General features: G+C 46.0%; 1 protein-coding gene across 1 annotated transcript in view; it reads left to right on the top strand.

Annotated features, from left to right (window-relative positions):
• INTS8 (integrator complex subunit 8) overlaps window positions 1-16,444 on the top strand; it is a 110,748-nt gene that overhangs the window by 84,502 nt on the left and 9,802 nt on the right. Inside the window, exons 20-24 of the mRNA XM_040354703.1 lie at window positions 1,681-1,737; window positions 1,815-1,876; window positions 3,661-3,779; window positions 3,888-3,991; window positions 15,581-15,631. Coding sequence (XP_040210637.1) covers window positions 1,681-1,737; window positions 1,815-1,876; window positions 3,661-3,779; window positions 3,888-3,991; window positions 15,581-15,631 — 393 coding nt within the window. The remainder of the gene's footprint in view (window positions 1-1,680; window positions 1,738-1,814; window positions 1,877-3,660; window positions 3,780-3,887; window positions 3,992-15,580; window positions 15,632-16,444) is intronic.

The raw sequence follows: 16,444 nt of genomic DNA, 5'->3' as shown, positions 1-16,444 counted from the left end.
AATCGCAATGATCATATATTGATTGGTTTGCGCAAAAGTTATTGCGTTTACAAAATAGCTGATAGATTTATGGCATTTTTATTTTATTTTTTTATTAGTATTGGCGGCGATTTGCGATTTTTTTTTTTACTGTCACCGTGACATTGCGGCGAACACATCGGACACTTTTGACACGTTTTTGGCGCCATTCACATTTATACAGCGATTAATGCGATAAATATGCACTAATTACTGTATAAATGTGACTGGCATTCAAGGGGTTAACACTAGGGGGTGAGGAAGGGGTTAATATGTATACCTAAATTGTGTTCTAACTGTGGGGGAGGGGGGGTGACTGGGGGAGGTGACCGATCTATGTCCCTATGTACAAGGGACACAGATCGGTCTCCTCTCTCCCCTAACAGGACGTGGAACTCTGTGTTTACACACAGAGCTCCACGTCTTGTCCCTGTAGCCGCCGATTCCGAGTGCCTGGCGGACATCGTGACCGCCAGGCACGCGCATCGGCATCTCGGGGACGCGCCAGGCACGCGCGCGACGCCGTCGGCGCGCTCGCGCGCCCCCCAGTGGCCGCAAGAATACAGGACGTCAATTGACGTCCTGTTGAATTTTCAGAGTCACCGTGGAGCCGTCATTTGACGATGGCCCGGTACTCTAGTGGTTAAAGAAGAAGATACAGGTCTGTGAGAGCCAGAAATCTTGCTTGTTTGTAGGAAACCAAATACTTATTTTACACCATCATTTGCAAATAAATTCTTTCCAAATCAGACCATGTGATTGTCTGGATTTGTTTCCCCATTTTGTCTCTCATATTTGAGGTATACCTATGATGACAATTACAGGCCTCTCTCATCTTTTTAAGTGGGAGAACTTGTACAATTGGTGGCTGACTTGCACCACTTATATGCATAATTCACTCTTCACGGAGACACACCAACTTAAACTAAGTGTCAAACCATTGATATCACTGTCTATCTGGAGACTGGTATAAAGACCCAACAGAAAGGTGAACCCTAACACATTCCTCTCAAAATGACACACAAGGTGTGGTTGGAACTACATCTAACGTTCCAGTACATCAAAGCCTATCCAGGTTGTGAAGCTGCAAACCATTCAGGTGACGGGTGGCTGACTTTGTAGTACAAGTGACAACAGCTCATCACTTGTATGTATTTATCAGCCCATTACGAGAGGGATGGCTTGTGTACAGGTTGTTGTATAACCTTTCTGCACACAGATTTCGGATCGTTCTGTTATTCGATCCTACCCTGAAAGTATGTGGATTTTCTAAAGGGAAACAGACTGTGCACTTTGCATGTACAGTTGCACTTTTTTTCCCCCCAGAACTGTGAATATTGTGAAACTGCTATTTTTATATTTTCCTTGCACCTGATTGGATATTCTTTACAAAGTGAAGCTTCGCAGTATTCGCTAAGCTCTGAGGAAAATTGGTGCAGCTACACTTGCAAAGTGCACAGTCTACTTGGCTTTAGTAAATCAACCCCTGTATGTCTGCTAAACAATATGGTAATGTAACTATTCTTACTAACTTCAGCTGATTTGCAGTACGTTGCTGACATGTATACCTGACTACTCATTTCATATACATGCCAAGTGTATAGAATAATTGTATTTAAATAATGACCAGATTTATGGATTTTTTTTTTCCTCTACCTCCAGGAACCTCTAGTGTTGACAACTTTGCTATCTTTGTTTGTCAAGCTTCATAATCTCCGGGTAAGCTCTTTGGTCTTGTGGTTTGAGTTTAATTGAGCATGAATGGCTTGTAAACATGTTTTCTATTTGTCATACAGGAGGATATTGTTAACGATATCACTGCTGAACACATCTCTATCTGGCCAACGACCATACCAAAGTAAGATATTGTAAATGATTTCCGTGTTGTTACAGAGAGCCTCCAGATGCATATTCTGGGGGCGCGCATCCCCCTATCAGAACACAATAGCGCAGCAGGAGAGATCACTTTACCAACGTCGGATAGTTGGTACAACAGCTTCTCCTGAGCTGTCTGTTTCTTTGCATTAAAGCGGAGTTCCGGCCACAATTTCACTTTTTAAATATAAATACCCCTGTATTACACAAGCTTAATGTATTCTAGTAAAGCTAGTCTGTAAACTAAGGTCCGTTTTGTTAGGTTGTTACAGCATTTAGAGACTTTATTAAATAGAAATTGACTGGGGCCATCTTAAGTGTGTGCATCATGAAGCCAGACTGTATGACTTCCTGGATTTCAGCCTTGCAAATCTCGCACATGCTCAGTGCTGCACAAGCAGTGTCAGATCAGGTTTCAGCACCTGTGCTGTCCAAGTCACATGATTCTTTGAGACCGGGGAGTGCACAGACTCCTGGAAAGTTACACCCACTACATTCCCAGGAGTCTGTGCGGTGTAGGTTAGGAAGCATTAAGCACCTAGGTGGGAAGATTAACTATTCTGCCTAGCAACAACACTTTGAAGGCATCTAAAAAAAAAAAAAAATTCGTAAAGGACTAATGACATTTTTTTAAAACTACTGATGTAATGTTATATTTATGGGTGGAACTCCACTTTAAGCCCTGCTGTGTTGAATGGAAAAAAAACTGTGTACTAGGCTTTACCCTGCTTCCCAGATGCATAGCGCTCTGGAGGGGTACGTTTTGGCTTTGAAGGTCAACACTTGAACAAGACTAACCATGCTATTCCTCTACTCTGTGACAGCTCTGAGGCCTGGTGATTACCCATAGAAGAACCCAGGATGGAATTGTGGGGGGGAGGGGGGGTGCCTCATGTACAGAATTGCCAGTTATTTAAGGAGGTTGTGTTGGACCTGGGAGGTAGAGGAGTAAGTTAGGGGTACAGCGGGTACCTTCGGGTGCTTAATGTGCAGTGTAATGGTGTGTATGGGAAGTCTTTTTGGCCTCTTATAAGGCTCAGGAAATGAAGTGTTCCTGACCCTCCTCTTCTGTGCTACATAGAGTCCTCTTATTTGGGGCATTGAGCTGGAACCCGGAAGTGCGCCAGCCATTGGGAAAGCATCCACTCACTGGTCCTCAATTTGCTGCCATAGAAAAATACATTCTTTTACACACCTGTCTTTTTTTTTTTTTTTTTTTTTTTTTCTTTTTTAGTAACCTTTTTTTCTCTTTAACCCCTTGTTTTATTTTGCCAATTTATAAATGTACCTTGGTAGACAAGGGGATAAAGCAAGCAGCAGCAGCTGTCACCTTGTTACCGACTTTAACTGGCAGTGAGGGGACTTCAGGTAAAAATGATCTATCCCACCGATCGCTGGGGGGTGCCCCATTGGCCCTCCAGTTAGCCCATTACCATGGGAAACTGCAGATGAATGATCATTGAAACTACATGTATCACATCACTTCCAGGTTCACAAATGCCACACCTCGACTACTTTAGCTAAGGATGATGCAGCTAATAAAGCACTATCTGTGCATGATTAGCTGCGTTGGAGGGCACGGGAGACAGGGGTGTGCAAGAGGGGAAAAGGAAGTATTGGAGGGTAGGTGTAAAGGGGAAGGGAAGGGGGATGCATTAAGAGTGTGAATGCTATCAGAGTTGTCCTAATGGGAGGCGTACAGAAGAATGTGACCTGTCGCGTCTTTGGGATCACTGTTTCTTTTTACCTTGACCTCATTTCTTCCAGCTTCCAGTCTGTAGACTTTGATGCTGTTTCTGTCACGGTGAAAGAACTGGTGAAATACTCACTGAAAATCAATTCTAATAACCACTCCTGGCTCACCATCCAGGCCGATATTTATTTTGGTGAGTGAGCCCTTTACATAATACATCTTCAGTAACATACGGGTATCCTGTACAAGCAGTGCGCTCAGTGTACAAACAGAATATGACAGATTTTCTTTTTTTTTCTAGCAACCAACCAGTTTTCTGCTGCTTTAAACTACTATCTTCAGGCTGGGGCTGTCTCATCGGACTTCTTCACCAAGCAGGTCCCGCCAGATGTGTATACCGATCAGGTAAGATGGATGTACAAATATTACAAAAAAATCTTTGTGATCCCAGGAAACAGTCTGTATGTATAGGGTGCCTTGTAACGCAGGTGTATTGTGTACACATTTGTGACCCTATACCAGAAATCCGGGGTACAGGAACCATAGAGGCCAATAGTTACACTTGTTATGGGAGGCCATGGTGGGAATGTGTCAGTGATTGTGAATGCAATGTCTGTTGGTTGGCATTGTTCTTTGTAACTGAAATTCACTGGGTGCTATTATATCATTAGTTATCGAGCAATCCTAAGATAGACCCAAAGCTATTGCCATGCTTACAGCGGAATTTCATTTGATTCCAATGTTTATGGTCTAATAAAATCCTTTTCATAATGAAATTCACAGCGTAGCTTTATAGCTGCACACAAAAGAATCGTTTACTATGAAAATGCTAATGTGTGTCAATCATATGGTCTGTACTATGAAATGATGGGGCTGGACAGATTGCATGCAGTTACATGAGAAACTGCTGTCTGACCTATAGAGATTCAACCTAAGAAGCCAACCAACCTGTGTACCTCAGATCTCTATCTGGTGGGTATATAGAATTCTAAACAGAAAGGGAGCTTTCTTACAAGGGGAGGTCTGTTTTTTTGGGGGGTTTTCGGGACCAGGATAATCATTACTGGTATGGAGATTTTGATGCTGAAAACAAGTGATTGAGTATCTTCTAAAAATGTTCATGAGATATACAGGGGTTGGACAAAAATATGGAAACGCTACATGATTTGCAGGTGTGAAAGTAACATGTTTCATGTTGAAAGCGGAAGTGATGTAACGCTGTTTTGCTTCCGCTGTGTGATGAGACATCTATAACAGGTGGGAAGACTCACTTTTGTCATTCACTGTGTGCTCTGCTAGTAATACAGAGTCATGTCAGAGCTTACTGAGCTTCAAAGAGGGCAAATTGTTGGCACCCGCTTAGATGGTGCCTCTGTGACTGAAGTTGCCAATTTATTTGCCGTGTCGCAAAGATGATGACCGCGTATACAGTTTCCGGGAAAACGTTGTCTGATCAGCATAAGCGCAGTCAACTGCCTGAAAGAGACAAAAGGACATTGCACAGGATTGTGACCCAGCATAAGAAAACCACTGCTGCAAAAGTGACTGTAGAGCTCAATCTCAGTCTTCCCAAGCCAGTGTCCACAAAAACTGGGCAGAGGGAACGCCATAAGCAAAACATTCATGGGCAAGCTGCCATTGCTAAACCACTAGTGACCGATTTTAATGTTCAGAAGAGGCAAGAGTGGTGTAACACCCATTAATCGTAGATTATCGATCAATGGAAGACTGTCATTGGGTCCAAAAAATTGAGCTTCGCACGCGTGGAGAATACTGTCCCAAGCTTACGACCAGGTCTTGTGCCAACGGTAAAGCAAGTCGGCACCACAATCATGGTTTGGGTAGCTATATCTTTGTCTTCTGTAGGCCTCTTCATCACCTTGAAAGGTAGTTACTGCTAGAGATTGACCAATATATCGGCTGATATTTGGCCTTTTTAAAGAAATCGGCATAGGCCAATTATTTTTGTAAATTTGGCCGATTAACACTGACCACACCGTGCCTGTTCCTCCTCCCTTCCCCACACTCCCTTGGCAGAGCAGTGCGGCGCTAGACGTTTGCCAGAGCCGCTGAGTGTGTGAAACTGACATATGTAACTGAATGCAGAGAGAGACCAGCTGTCAAAATTCAGCGGTGATATCGGGGGTGGGCGGGACCCAGCAGCTATCAAACACCAGCCAATGGGATGGGATCTGGGTGGGCTGCTACGTGTATGTGGCCCTGCCCCCTTTATTAAGCAGTCCAATCATTCGCTGGTGTTTGATAGCTGCTGGGTCCCGCCCACTCCCGACATTGCTGCTCAATTTTAACAGCTGGTCTCACTGCATGGTTACGCATGTCAGTTTGACACACTATATGGGCTCAGTGTGAAACCTGCCAGTGCCGTCTGTCGGTGCCACCTGCCAGTGTCAATCAGTGTTTCCAATCCGTGCCACCTGTCAGTGTCAATCAGTGCCACCTGTCAGTACCAGTCAGTGCTAATCAGTGTTTCCAATTGGTGCTACCTGTCAGTGCCAATCAGTGTTTCTAGTCAGTGCTGCCAATCAGTGCCAGTGCTTCCAATCAGTGTACTGAGGACATTAAGAGTGGGAGATTTTATAAAATGAAGGGGGGGGGGGGAAATCGGCCTAAAATATCGGCCTCAAAAATCGGCATCATATATTGGCCGCCCCGATTTCTAAGCATCGGCCAGAGAAAAACCTATATCGGTCGACCTCTAGTTACTGCAAGCGACAAATTTTGGCCAACCATGTGCATCCCATGATGCAAACATAGTTTCCTGAAGATGGCGCTAATTTTCAAGACCATAATGCTCCAATTCACAAACCCAGTGTTGTCAAAACATGGTTTGACGAGCATGCAGATGAAGTCTCACACCTTCAATATCATAGAGCCGCTATGATCAATTTTGGAAAACAAAATTTGGGCTTGTTTTCCACCTCCAGCATCTCTGCGAGAACTGTAGTGATTTTTGCATTGAGAGTGGTATCAAATTACATTATCCACCATTCAAGACTTAGATTTGTCAATTCCCAGGAGAATTCAGGCCATTTTGGATGCCAAAGGTGGTTCAACGTCATATTGGGTAACCAATTTATTCTTTTACCTGCTTTTACCTACGCCGACCGCAATGGAAGCGCCACCTAGCGGCCATCCAAAATATTGCAATCTAAGATACGACGGCTTGCGCCGTCCTATCTTAGATATGTTTAAGCGTATCTCTGTTTGAGCATACGCTTAAACATAAGTCGGCGTAGATTCTGAGTTAGGTCGGCTTATCTACTGATAAGTCGGCCTAACTCTTACTGAATCTACCTATATGTACCTAAAATTACCTAATATACGTTTTTTCAGTGCAGAAGGGTTGTCAAAATTTTTAATTAATTTACAGTACAGTGAGGGGAAAAGTACCGTAATTTATCCCCTGCTGGTTTTGTATGTTTGCCCAATGACAAAAAAATGATCAGTTTATAATTTTAATGGTAGGTTTATTTTAACAGTGAGAGACAGAATACCTATAAAAATATTCAGAAAACCCCATTTAAAGAAGTTATAAATTGATTTGCATTTTAATGAGTGTATGAATGAAAATAATATTTCTTTATCGTTACATCACGGGACACAGAGCGGCATTCATTACTATATGGGTTATATGGAGTACCTTCAGGCGATGGACACTGGCAATCTCAAACAGGAAATGCCCCTCCCTATATAACCCCCTCCCATAGGAGGAGTACCTCAGTTTTTACGCCAGTGTCTTAGGTGTTGGTCATGGTTTAGCTTGCCTCCGCATCCTTGGGATTAGGTGAGCTAACCGGTTCTGTCCAAAGGCCTCAGCGCTAAAGTGGTCAGTAACCGGACCCCAAACCCTTGGGGTATAGCCCATAATGCTTTTCTTTTTAGAGAGCTGGACCCTGGGCACAGAACTTAGAAACCTTTGGGTGCCTAATGTTTTCTGTTGCCAGAGTGCTATATGGGCCCAGGACAGTGGATCCTTCATAGGAACCCAGGGCCTGAAGGTCTAGACATCCCCACGGAGATGGGGGAAGATTGGGCCTCTTGCTTGGCAAAGTCCTGCGGCATGGAGCAGGTAAGTGAGGGGAAAACTTGCGGAACTTGGTTCTTAGCAGGTTTTTTCTGGGGGGTCACAGGGGACATGCCTAAAGTTATGCGCTGCATCTGGCAAACTAGTCACATATCTTAATGATAGGATGGCTCTATGTGTATTTTTTCCCCATAAGAAGTGACCTCCCTTGTAGTGTTGGAAAAGCATTGAGTGGGGCCTGTGTGATATAAAGTATATGTGTGTGTCAGAGAGCTGTGCTTACCTGCAAGCCTCTAGGCGATGCTCCATTCAGTCTTCCTCCTCAAGCCTGCAAAGCAGGCAGAACGCTGACCTCCTCGTGGTTCCAGGCTGTAAACTGCAGTTTGCTGGAGCAGAGAGGTCCCTTCCTCCCAACCCCCCCCCCCTGTCGGCGGGCGCGCGCGCGGCGCGCGTTCACGTATTATAGGCGCAATTGGCGCCGTTTAGCTGGGGGGGAAGGGCGGGTCAGTGGCTTAAGGAAGGGGCGGCCCTTCCTTGTTCGTTCCAAACAGCTCATTCAATACATTGGAACTGGGGAGGAAAGACCAGAGCGGCAGCACGGGGCGCCGAGGACACACAGTGGCCAGAAAGGATATTGCAGTCTTCAGAAGACTGTTTTCAAGCCTAGGAATAGGCTGTTTCTTTTCCATCTCATAGTTTTTCTTGCAATACTACTCAGGGGGACAGAATGTTTTTTCTTTCCTGGATTTGAAACAAAAACAAAAAAAAAAAAGATTTTGAAAAAAAAAAAGTCATCTAGGGGAGAGGAAGCATTTTTTATCCCCCAAACAGGTGTTTGGGCAATTAACTATTTATAGTCCCAAGTACCAATAAGCTAGCAGGTGTACCTCGGTATTGTACCATGGCATCCGGGTCAGAGGGTACAAGAGGTGGGGATTCCCCCAGAGAGTCTGAGGTCTCGGACAAGGTTATGCCGCTGCTTTCCCCAGAGGGAGCCTTGGGGCCATCGGGATCTGGGGCTGGAGCTGACGCGGGTCAGTCCAACCCTAAGATGGTCACGGACGAGGTATTACTCACCTCTTTAAAAGAGATGGAGAAAAGAATGGGAAAAATGATAGCCGCAGCTATGCGGGGCAGTAAACGGATTAGATCTCCGTCGCCCGAGCGCGGACCCTCAGAAGAGGAGGTCCTTTCCTCAGGGGAATTGGACGACCTCTTGGACAAGGACCAAGTAGGTTCAGGGATCGAAGATCCGGATACAGAGGAGTCTGGAGCAGTCTCCCAGGGGGAGAGCTGGTGGATTCAAGGACTAACGGACTTGGTCCATAATGCATTCAACTTGCCAGTACCAGATCTCCAGGTATCGACGGTTTCAGCTTTGGGCTCACTGAGGGCGCCTCAAAGCAATGCTGTGTTTCCGATCCATCCTCTACTGGAGGGAGTTTTGTTCCAAGATTGGAACAAGCCAGATAAAATCTTCTTACCACCTAAAAGATTCTCTGCCCTATATCCTATGGAAGATAAATTTTCCAAAAAATGGGCTACTCCTGCAGTGGACGCAGCCATCTCATGTGTTAACAAATCGTTAACATGCCCTGTAGAAAACATACAGGTGTTCAAGGATCCAGTTGATAAACGCTTGGAAGCACTACTTAAGAACTCCTTCACTACTGCAGGGGCAGTAGTACAGCCAGCTGTGGCTGCGATTGGGGTTGCTCAAGCATTATCGGATCAATTTAAGCAGATGCTTAAACTTATTCCTGCCCAGCAGGCAGAAGAATTTTCGGATGTCCCTAAAGCCATATGTTTTACGGTAGACGCAATTAAGGATTCTATCCAGCAAGCGTCACGTTTATCGTTATCCCTTATCCATATGAGAAGACTCTTATGGTTAAAAAGCTGGGAGGCTGAGCCCCCATGCAAGAAGCTCCTGGTAGGGTTCCCCTTCCATGGAGGACGACTCTTCGGAGAAGACCTAGATAAATACATTCAGACCATTTCAAACGGCAAGAGTACTCTCTTGCCAACTAAGAAGAAGTTTCAGGGGCCTGCGTTTAAACGACAGTATTCCCCTGGGCAGGGGCCCTCTAATGCCAAGCAGTATCGACGGCCTCCTGCGAAAGCAAACTTCGGCTTCAACAGCAAGTCACAAGGACAGGCTGCTAGAGGCAGAAAGCAGTGGTTTCGCAAACCAGCAAAACCAGCCCCCAAGCCGACCTTATGAAGGGGCGCCCCCACCCACGAAGGTGGGGGGAAGGCTGCGACTCTTTTCAGAGATTTGGGAAGCCAGCATTCCCGACGAGTGGGTACGGTCTTCCGTGGCCACGGGCTACAAATTAGATTTCCTAAAGTTTCCTCCTCCTCATTTCCAGGAGTCGAGGATTCCAAACGATCCAGAGAAGGGAGCCGCATTAAGATCGACATTAAATCATCTACTTTCCCAGGAAGTAATAGTAGAGGTACCAGTCCTGGAACAGGGGCTGGGTTTCTACTCCAACCTATTCATCATCCCAAAGTCCAATGGAGATGTCAGGCCAATTTTGGACCTAAAGATGGTAAATGCATACCTAAAAGTCCGCTCATTTCGGATGGAATCCGTGCGGTCAGCAGCTGCCACACTCCAAAAGGACGACTTCATGGCGTCCATAGACATAAAGGATGCCTACCTTCATGTTCCAATTTATCAGCCACATCAAAGATATCTACGCTTCATGGTGGCTTCGCGTCATTTCCAATTCGTGGCGCTTCCCTTCGGGTTGGCTACGGCCCCCCGGGTGTTCACGAAGGTCCTAGCTCCAATCCTAGCCAAGCTAAGGATCCAAGGGGTCACGATCCTAGCATACCTGGACGACCTCCTAGTCATAGACCACTCGTCTCCCGGCTTGGAGCGAGCAGTGGCCCTCACGGTCCAATACCTCGAGAGGTTCGGCTGGGTCCTAAATCGAGAAAAGTCAGCTTTCCTGCCCACAAGGCAGTTGGAATATCTCGGCATGAGATTAGACACAGAACAACAAAGAGTGTTCCTACCTCTGAGGAAGGTCAAAGCCATCAAGGAATTAATCCTACTGGTTCTAAGCAAGAAGGAACCGACTATTTGCCTAAGTATGAGGTTACTAGGCAAGATGGTGGCCACATTCGAGGCGGTACCATACGCCCAGAGCCACACTCGCATCCTACAGGCAGCCATCCTGTCAGCATGGAGCAGAAGGCCACAGGCCTTGGATATCCCGTTGCCGCTCTCATCAAGAGTCCGACAAAGTCTGTGTTGGTGGTTAGACCCTCAGAATCTACTGAAGGGGAAGTCTTTCAGCCCAGTGGCTTGGAAGATAGTGACCACAGACGCCAGCCTGACGGGCTGGGGAGCAATTTTGGATGGTTGCACTCGCCAAGGTACTTGGGCAAAGCCAGAGAAGCAGTTGCCCATCAACATCTTGGAGCTCAGAGCTGCTCGACTAGCCCTCAGGGCTTGGACGTCAAAATTGCAGGGGTTCCCGGTGAGAATTCAATCAGACAATGCCACGGCCGTGGCATACATAAATCACCAAGGGGGAACCAGGAGTCAAGCCGCTCAGAGAGAGGTGAGCTTGATTCTCCTATGGGCAGAGGCTCATGTGCCCTGCATATCGGCAATATTCATTCCAGGAGTGGACAACTTTCAGGCGGACTTCTTAAGCCGCCAGACTCTATTGCCGGGGGAATGGTCTCTGCATCCACAAGTCTTTCAAGCACTCTGCCAAAAATGGGGAGTGCCGGACGTGGATATCATGGCATCGAGACTCAACAAGAAGCTAGACAGGTTCATGTCCCGCTCAAGGGATCCGATGGCCTGCGGAACCGATGCGCTGGTTTGCCCTTGGCATCAGTTCAAACTTCTTTATGCGTTTCCCCCGCTCCAGTTACTACCCCGCCTGCTGCGCAGGATCCGGGTGGAGCACATACCAGTTATCCTGGTAGCTCCAGCATGGCCCAGAAGGGCATGGTACTCACTAATCCTAAAGATGGTAGTGGGAGACCCTTGGACTCTGCCTCTAAGGCCAGACCTGCTATCGCAAGGTCCGATCCTCCACCCTGCCTTACGGCATCTAAATTTGACGGCCTGGAAGCTGAATCCCTGATTCTCAGGGGTAGAGGTCTGTCTCAGAAAGTAATCTCTACCCTAATCAGAGCCAGGAAACCGGTCTCTAGGGTGATTTATCACAGGGTCTGGAAGGCCTATGTAGGCTGGTGTGAGTCCAAGCTATGGCTTCCTCGCAAATTCACCATCGATAGAGTTTTAAGTTTTCTCCAGCTGGGAGTGGATAAAGGATTGGCATTAAGCACAATCAAAGGACAGATTTCTGCTCTGTCAGTGTGGTTTCAGCGGCCGCTGGCCACCCACTCGCTGGTTAAGACCTTCCTTCAAGGGGTCTTGCGTATTAAACCTCCAGTTAAATCCCCGCTTTGTCCGTGGGATTTAAATCTTGTTCTGTCAAGTTTACAGAAACAACCGTTTGAGCCGTTGGCTGAAATTCCTTTGGTTTTACTGACAAGGAAGTTAGTATTTTTGGTTGCCATAGTTTCCGCAAGAAGAGTTTCGGAACTGGCGGCCTTATCCTGTAAGGAACCATATCTTATTTTTCATAAGGACAGGGTCGTTCTCCGCCCTCATCCTTCCTTCCTACCGAAGGTTATATCCAGTTTTCATTTGAACCAGGATTTGGTATTACCATCCTTCTTCCCTAAACCTACTTCCAGAAAGGAAGGGTTGCTGCATACCTTGGATATTGTCAGGGCCATGAAGGCCTATCTTAAAGCTACAAAGAAGATCCGGAAGACAGATGTGCTGTTCATTTTACCGGATGGGCCCAAGAAGGGGCAGGCAGCTGCAAAGTCCACCATCTCTAGGTGGATTAAGCAATTAATCACTCAAGCCTACGGCTTGAAAGGGTTGCCTCCTCCAGTATCATTAAAGGCTCATTCTACTAGGGCCATGGGCGCCTCCTGGGCAGCACACCACCAGATCTCTATGGCTCAAGTTTGCAAGGCGGCAACCTGGTCTTCTGTCCACACGTTTACAAAATTCTACCAGTTGGACGTAAGAAGGAATACTGATACAGCCTTTGGGCAGGCAGTGCTGCAGGCTGCAGTTTGAGACCCTCGGATTCCGGGGGCTCCCCTTTTTTGAGTTAAATTTAAAATTTAAAATTATTTTTCTCAACTAAGTTGGATTTATTATGATTTGAGTATACCTCTAAATTAAATCCTTTTGTCTTGGAGATGTTCTCCCTCCCCTCATTGTAAGCATTGCTTTGGGACATCCCATATAGTAATGAATGCCGCTCTGTGTCCCGTGATGTAACGATAAAGAAAAAGAGATTTTTAATACAGCTTACCTGTAAAATCTTTTTCTTGGAGTACATCACGGGACACAGAGCTCCCACCCCTCTTTTTTGAGGACCATTTTGGGAGGCATACTGCTTGCTACAAAACTGAGGTACTCCTCCTATGGGAGGGGGTTATATAGGGAGGGGCATTTCCTGTTTGAGATTGCCAGTGTCCATCACCTGAAGGTACTCCATATAACCCATATAGTAATGAATGCCGCTCTGTGTCCCGTGATGTACTCCAAGAAAAAGATTTTACAGGTAAGCTGTATTAAAAATCTCTTTTTTTGACCTCTATCAATCAGCAAGATTTCTGGCTCCCAGGTTTCTTCTATACAGGTAATGAGATTAGGAGCACACTCTTAAAGGGAGTGCGCCTAATCTCAGCTTGTTGCCTATTATAAAGACGCCTGTCCACAGAAGCAATCAATCAGATTCTAATCTCTCCACCATGGCAAAGACCAAAGAGCTGTCCAAGGATGTCAGGGACAAGATTGTAGACCTACACAAGGCTGGAATGGACTACAAGACCATCGCCATGCAGCTTGGTGAGAAGGTGACAACAGTTGGTGTGATTTATTTGCAAATGGAAGAAAAGCAAAATAACCCTCAATCTCCCTCGGTCTGGGGCTCCATGGAAGATCTCACCTCGTGGAGTTTCAATTATCATGAGAACGGTGAGGAATCAGCCCAGAGCTACATGGGAGAATCTTGTCAATGATCTCAAGTTATATTGGAGAGTGTGTACACCGCTCAGGTGCACAAATGATCAGCTCACCAAAGTGGGTGCCGGCTCTGGCTCCATAGGACACGGGTATGAAAGAAAAAAAGCCGCACACCTTTGGGAGCTTGAATGAAAAAGGGAATCCTTTATTCACATGTGCCAGAGATAAACAGGATACACAGAATGCAACGTAGATGATACAGTGAACTCAAGGCAGCTGGGACCATAGTCACCAAGAAAACAATTGGTAACACACTATGCCGTGAAGGACTGAAATCCTGCGGCGCCCACAAGGTCCCCCTGCTCAAGAAAGCACTTATACAGGCCTGTCTGAAGTTTGCTAATGAACCTCTAAATGATTCAGAGGAGAACTGGGTAAAAGTGTTGTGATTAGATAAGACCAAAATCGAGCTCTTTGACATCAACTCAACTTGCGGTCTTTGGAGGAGTAGAAATGTTGCCTATGACCCCAAGACCACCATCCCCACCGTTAAACATGGAGGTGGAAACATTATGCTTTGGGGGTGTTTTTTTTCCTAAGGGGACAGGACAATTTTACCGCATCAAAGGGACAATGGACGAGGCCATGTACTGTCAAATCTTGGATGAGAACCTCCTTCCCTCAGCCAAGGCATTGAAATTGGGTTGTGGATGGATATTCCAGCATGGCAATGACCCAAAACACACAGCCAGGGCAACAAAAAAGTGGCTCAAAAAGAAGCACATTAAGGTCTCCAGACTTTAAACCTGTAGTAAATATGTGGAGGGAGTTGAAGGTTCGAGTTACCAATTGTAAGCCTTAAACCCTTAATGATTTGGAGAGGATCTGCAAAGAGGAGTGGGACAAAATCCATCCTGAGATGTGTGCAAACCTGGTGGCCAACTACAAGAAATGTCTGACCTCTGTAATTGCCAACAAGGATTTTGCCACCAAGTACTAAGTAACAACCTTTTTCCATTTAGGGGCCGGATTCAATGTAGGTGAAAGCATGGAGGTCAGCAGTGACCTGCTAATAAATGAAGATAATAATCTGGAACCCTTTACATTACCCAGCCCCCTTACCTCTGGACCCCCTACATTACACAGCCTCCCCTGCATATTACACCGCCCCCTGCACATCAACCCCCCCCCCCCCCCCCAATATGTTGTGCTTTAAAATCGTGTACACTTGTGGAATAGCGACAAACTACGGTACTTAAAAATATCCATAGGTGACGCTTTAAAAAGGTCTACAGGTTACCAATTTAGAGTTAGAGGAGGTCTTGTGGGATGTCCCCTCCCACGGCTTGAGATAAAATCCGAGTGGCTTCTTGGCCGCATCGGTTGTTATCCCAAGAAAGACGGCGAGGTTAAAATGTTCGCCAGCCTGGTGCACGTGAATGCATCACGTGTATTGATGAGCCTGGCATTTAGCGCTGGCGGGCAGGATACGTGCCATAGGTTGCCAACCCCTGTATCAAGTCATACTTATATTCACTTTTTTGAAATGCCTTTTTCTGGATATTTTTTTTGTTATTCTGTCTCTCACTGGTAAAATAAACCCACCATTAAAATTAGACTGATCATTTCTTTGTTGGTAAGAAAACGTAAAAAAAACAGCAGGAGATCAAATACTTTTTTTTTTCCCCTCACTGTATATTGGAATTTTCAAACACTAAAAGGCCTGTTTTTTTTCAAATAAATCTTCATTATCCACATCTGCCTTGTGAAGTGCATGACTTTATTTTTTATCCGATTTGTGTGCCGGAATAGTGAATATTGGCGGAGGAGCTTCTCTAACCATTTCAACACTGATCCTAGATTTGATTTGTTTATTGGATAAATATAACATGGAGTATTAAGATTGCTGTTCATTCAACAGGTGATTAAAAGAATGATAAAGTGCTGTAACCAACTGTCCTGCCACACTCAGGTATGTGCCCGTTGATGCAGTTTTTCCCTGATACCCAACCTGCAGACCTTTTGGTACTTGTTGTTGTGAGGCCCTTGGATACTGGGATAATTTCTTTTTTTTATAGGGACTGTATTATCAGTGATCTCTAGTAGTGTCTTTATAACATGTTCCCAGACTCTGTGTACTTCAGCGTGTCTCCAGTTAACCACCACTGCTGTATTCTGTGTTGTATATGTTAAAAGAAAAGTGTGGGATATTTAAAAACTAAATGCATCTATGCTCCCCTATATGGCTGCAGCATTGGTCCGATGAATTAGCTGTCCCCAAGCCTGGCATGGACTGGCCATCGGGACTACAGGGAGTTTCCCGGTGGGCTGATGGCTCAGTGGGCTGGCTTCAGTGACAGCGGACCGCCGCCCCCCCTCCGCTCGTCTGTCTCTCCCACCCCGCAGCATTCACCTCCTCTCCCTGGCTAGTTAACTTCAGCGTGACTGAATACAGACACGCTCCTCAGGAGTCGCACTGAGAAGCTCATCATACGATCCGGAAGGACGGCGGCCACACACAGCTGTGACATTTGCTTCCTCGGCACTCGTTCTCCTCGTCTTTTCTTCCCCCGCCGTCCATGTAGATTCTCCGCAGCAGCAGACAGGTTGGAGAGCGGGGGAAGTAAAGACCAGGAGAACGACTGCCGAGGAAGCATATGTCACAGCTGTGTGTGGCCGCCGTCCTTCCGGATCGTAGGATGATCTTCTCAGTGTGACTCCCGAGGAGCGTGTCTGTATTCAGTCACGCTGAAGTTAACTAGCCAGAAAGAGGAGGTGAGAGCTG

This window comes from Rana temporaria, chromosome 5, assembly GCF_905171775.1.
Source record: "Rana temporaria chromosome 5, aRanTem1.1, whole genome shotgun sequence".
Taxonomy (NCBI): Eukaryota; Metazoa; Chordata; class Amphibia; order Anura; family Ranidae; genus Rana; species Rana temporaria.
This window is presented reverse-complemented; position numbering and strand designations above follow the sequence as displayed.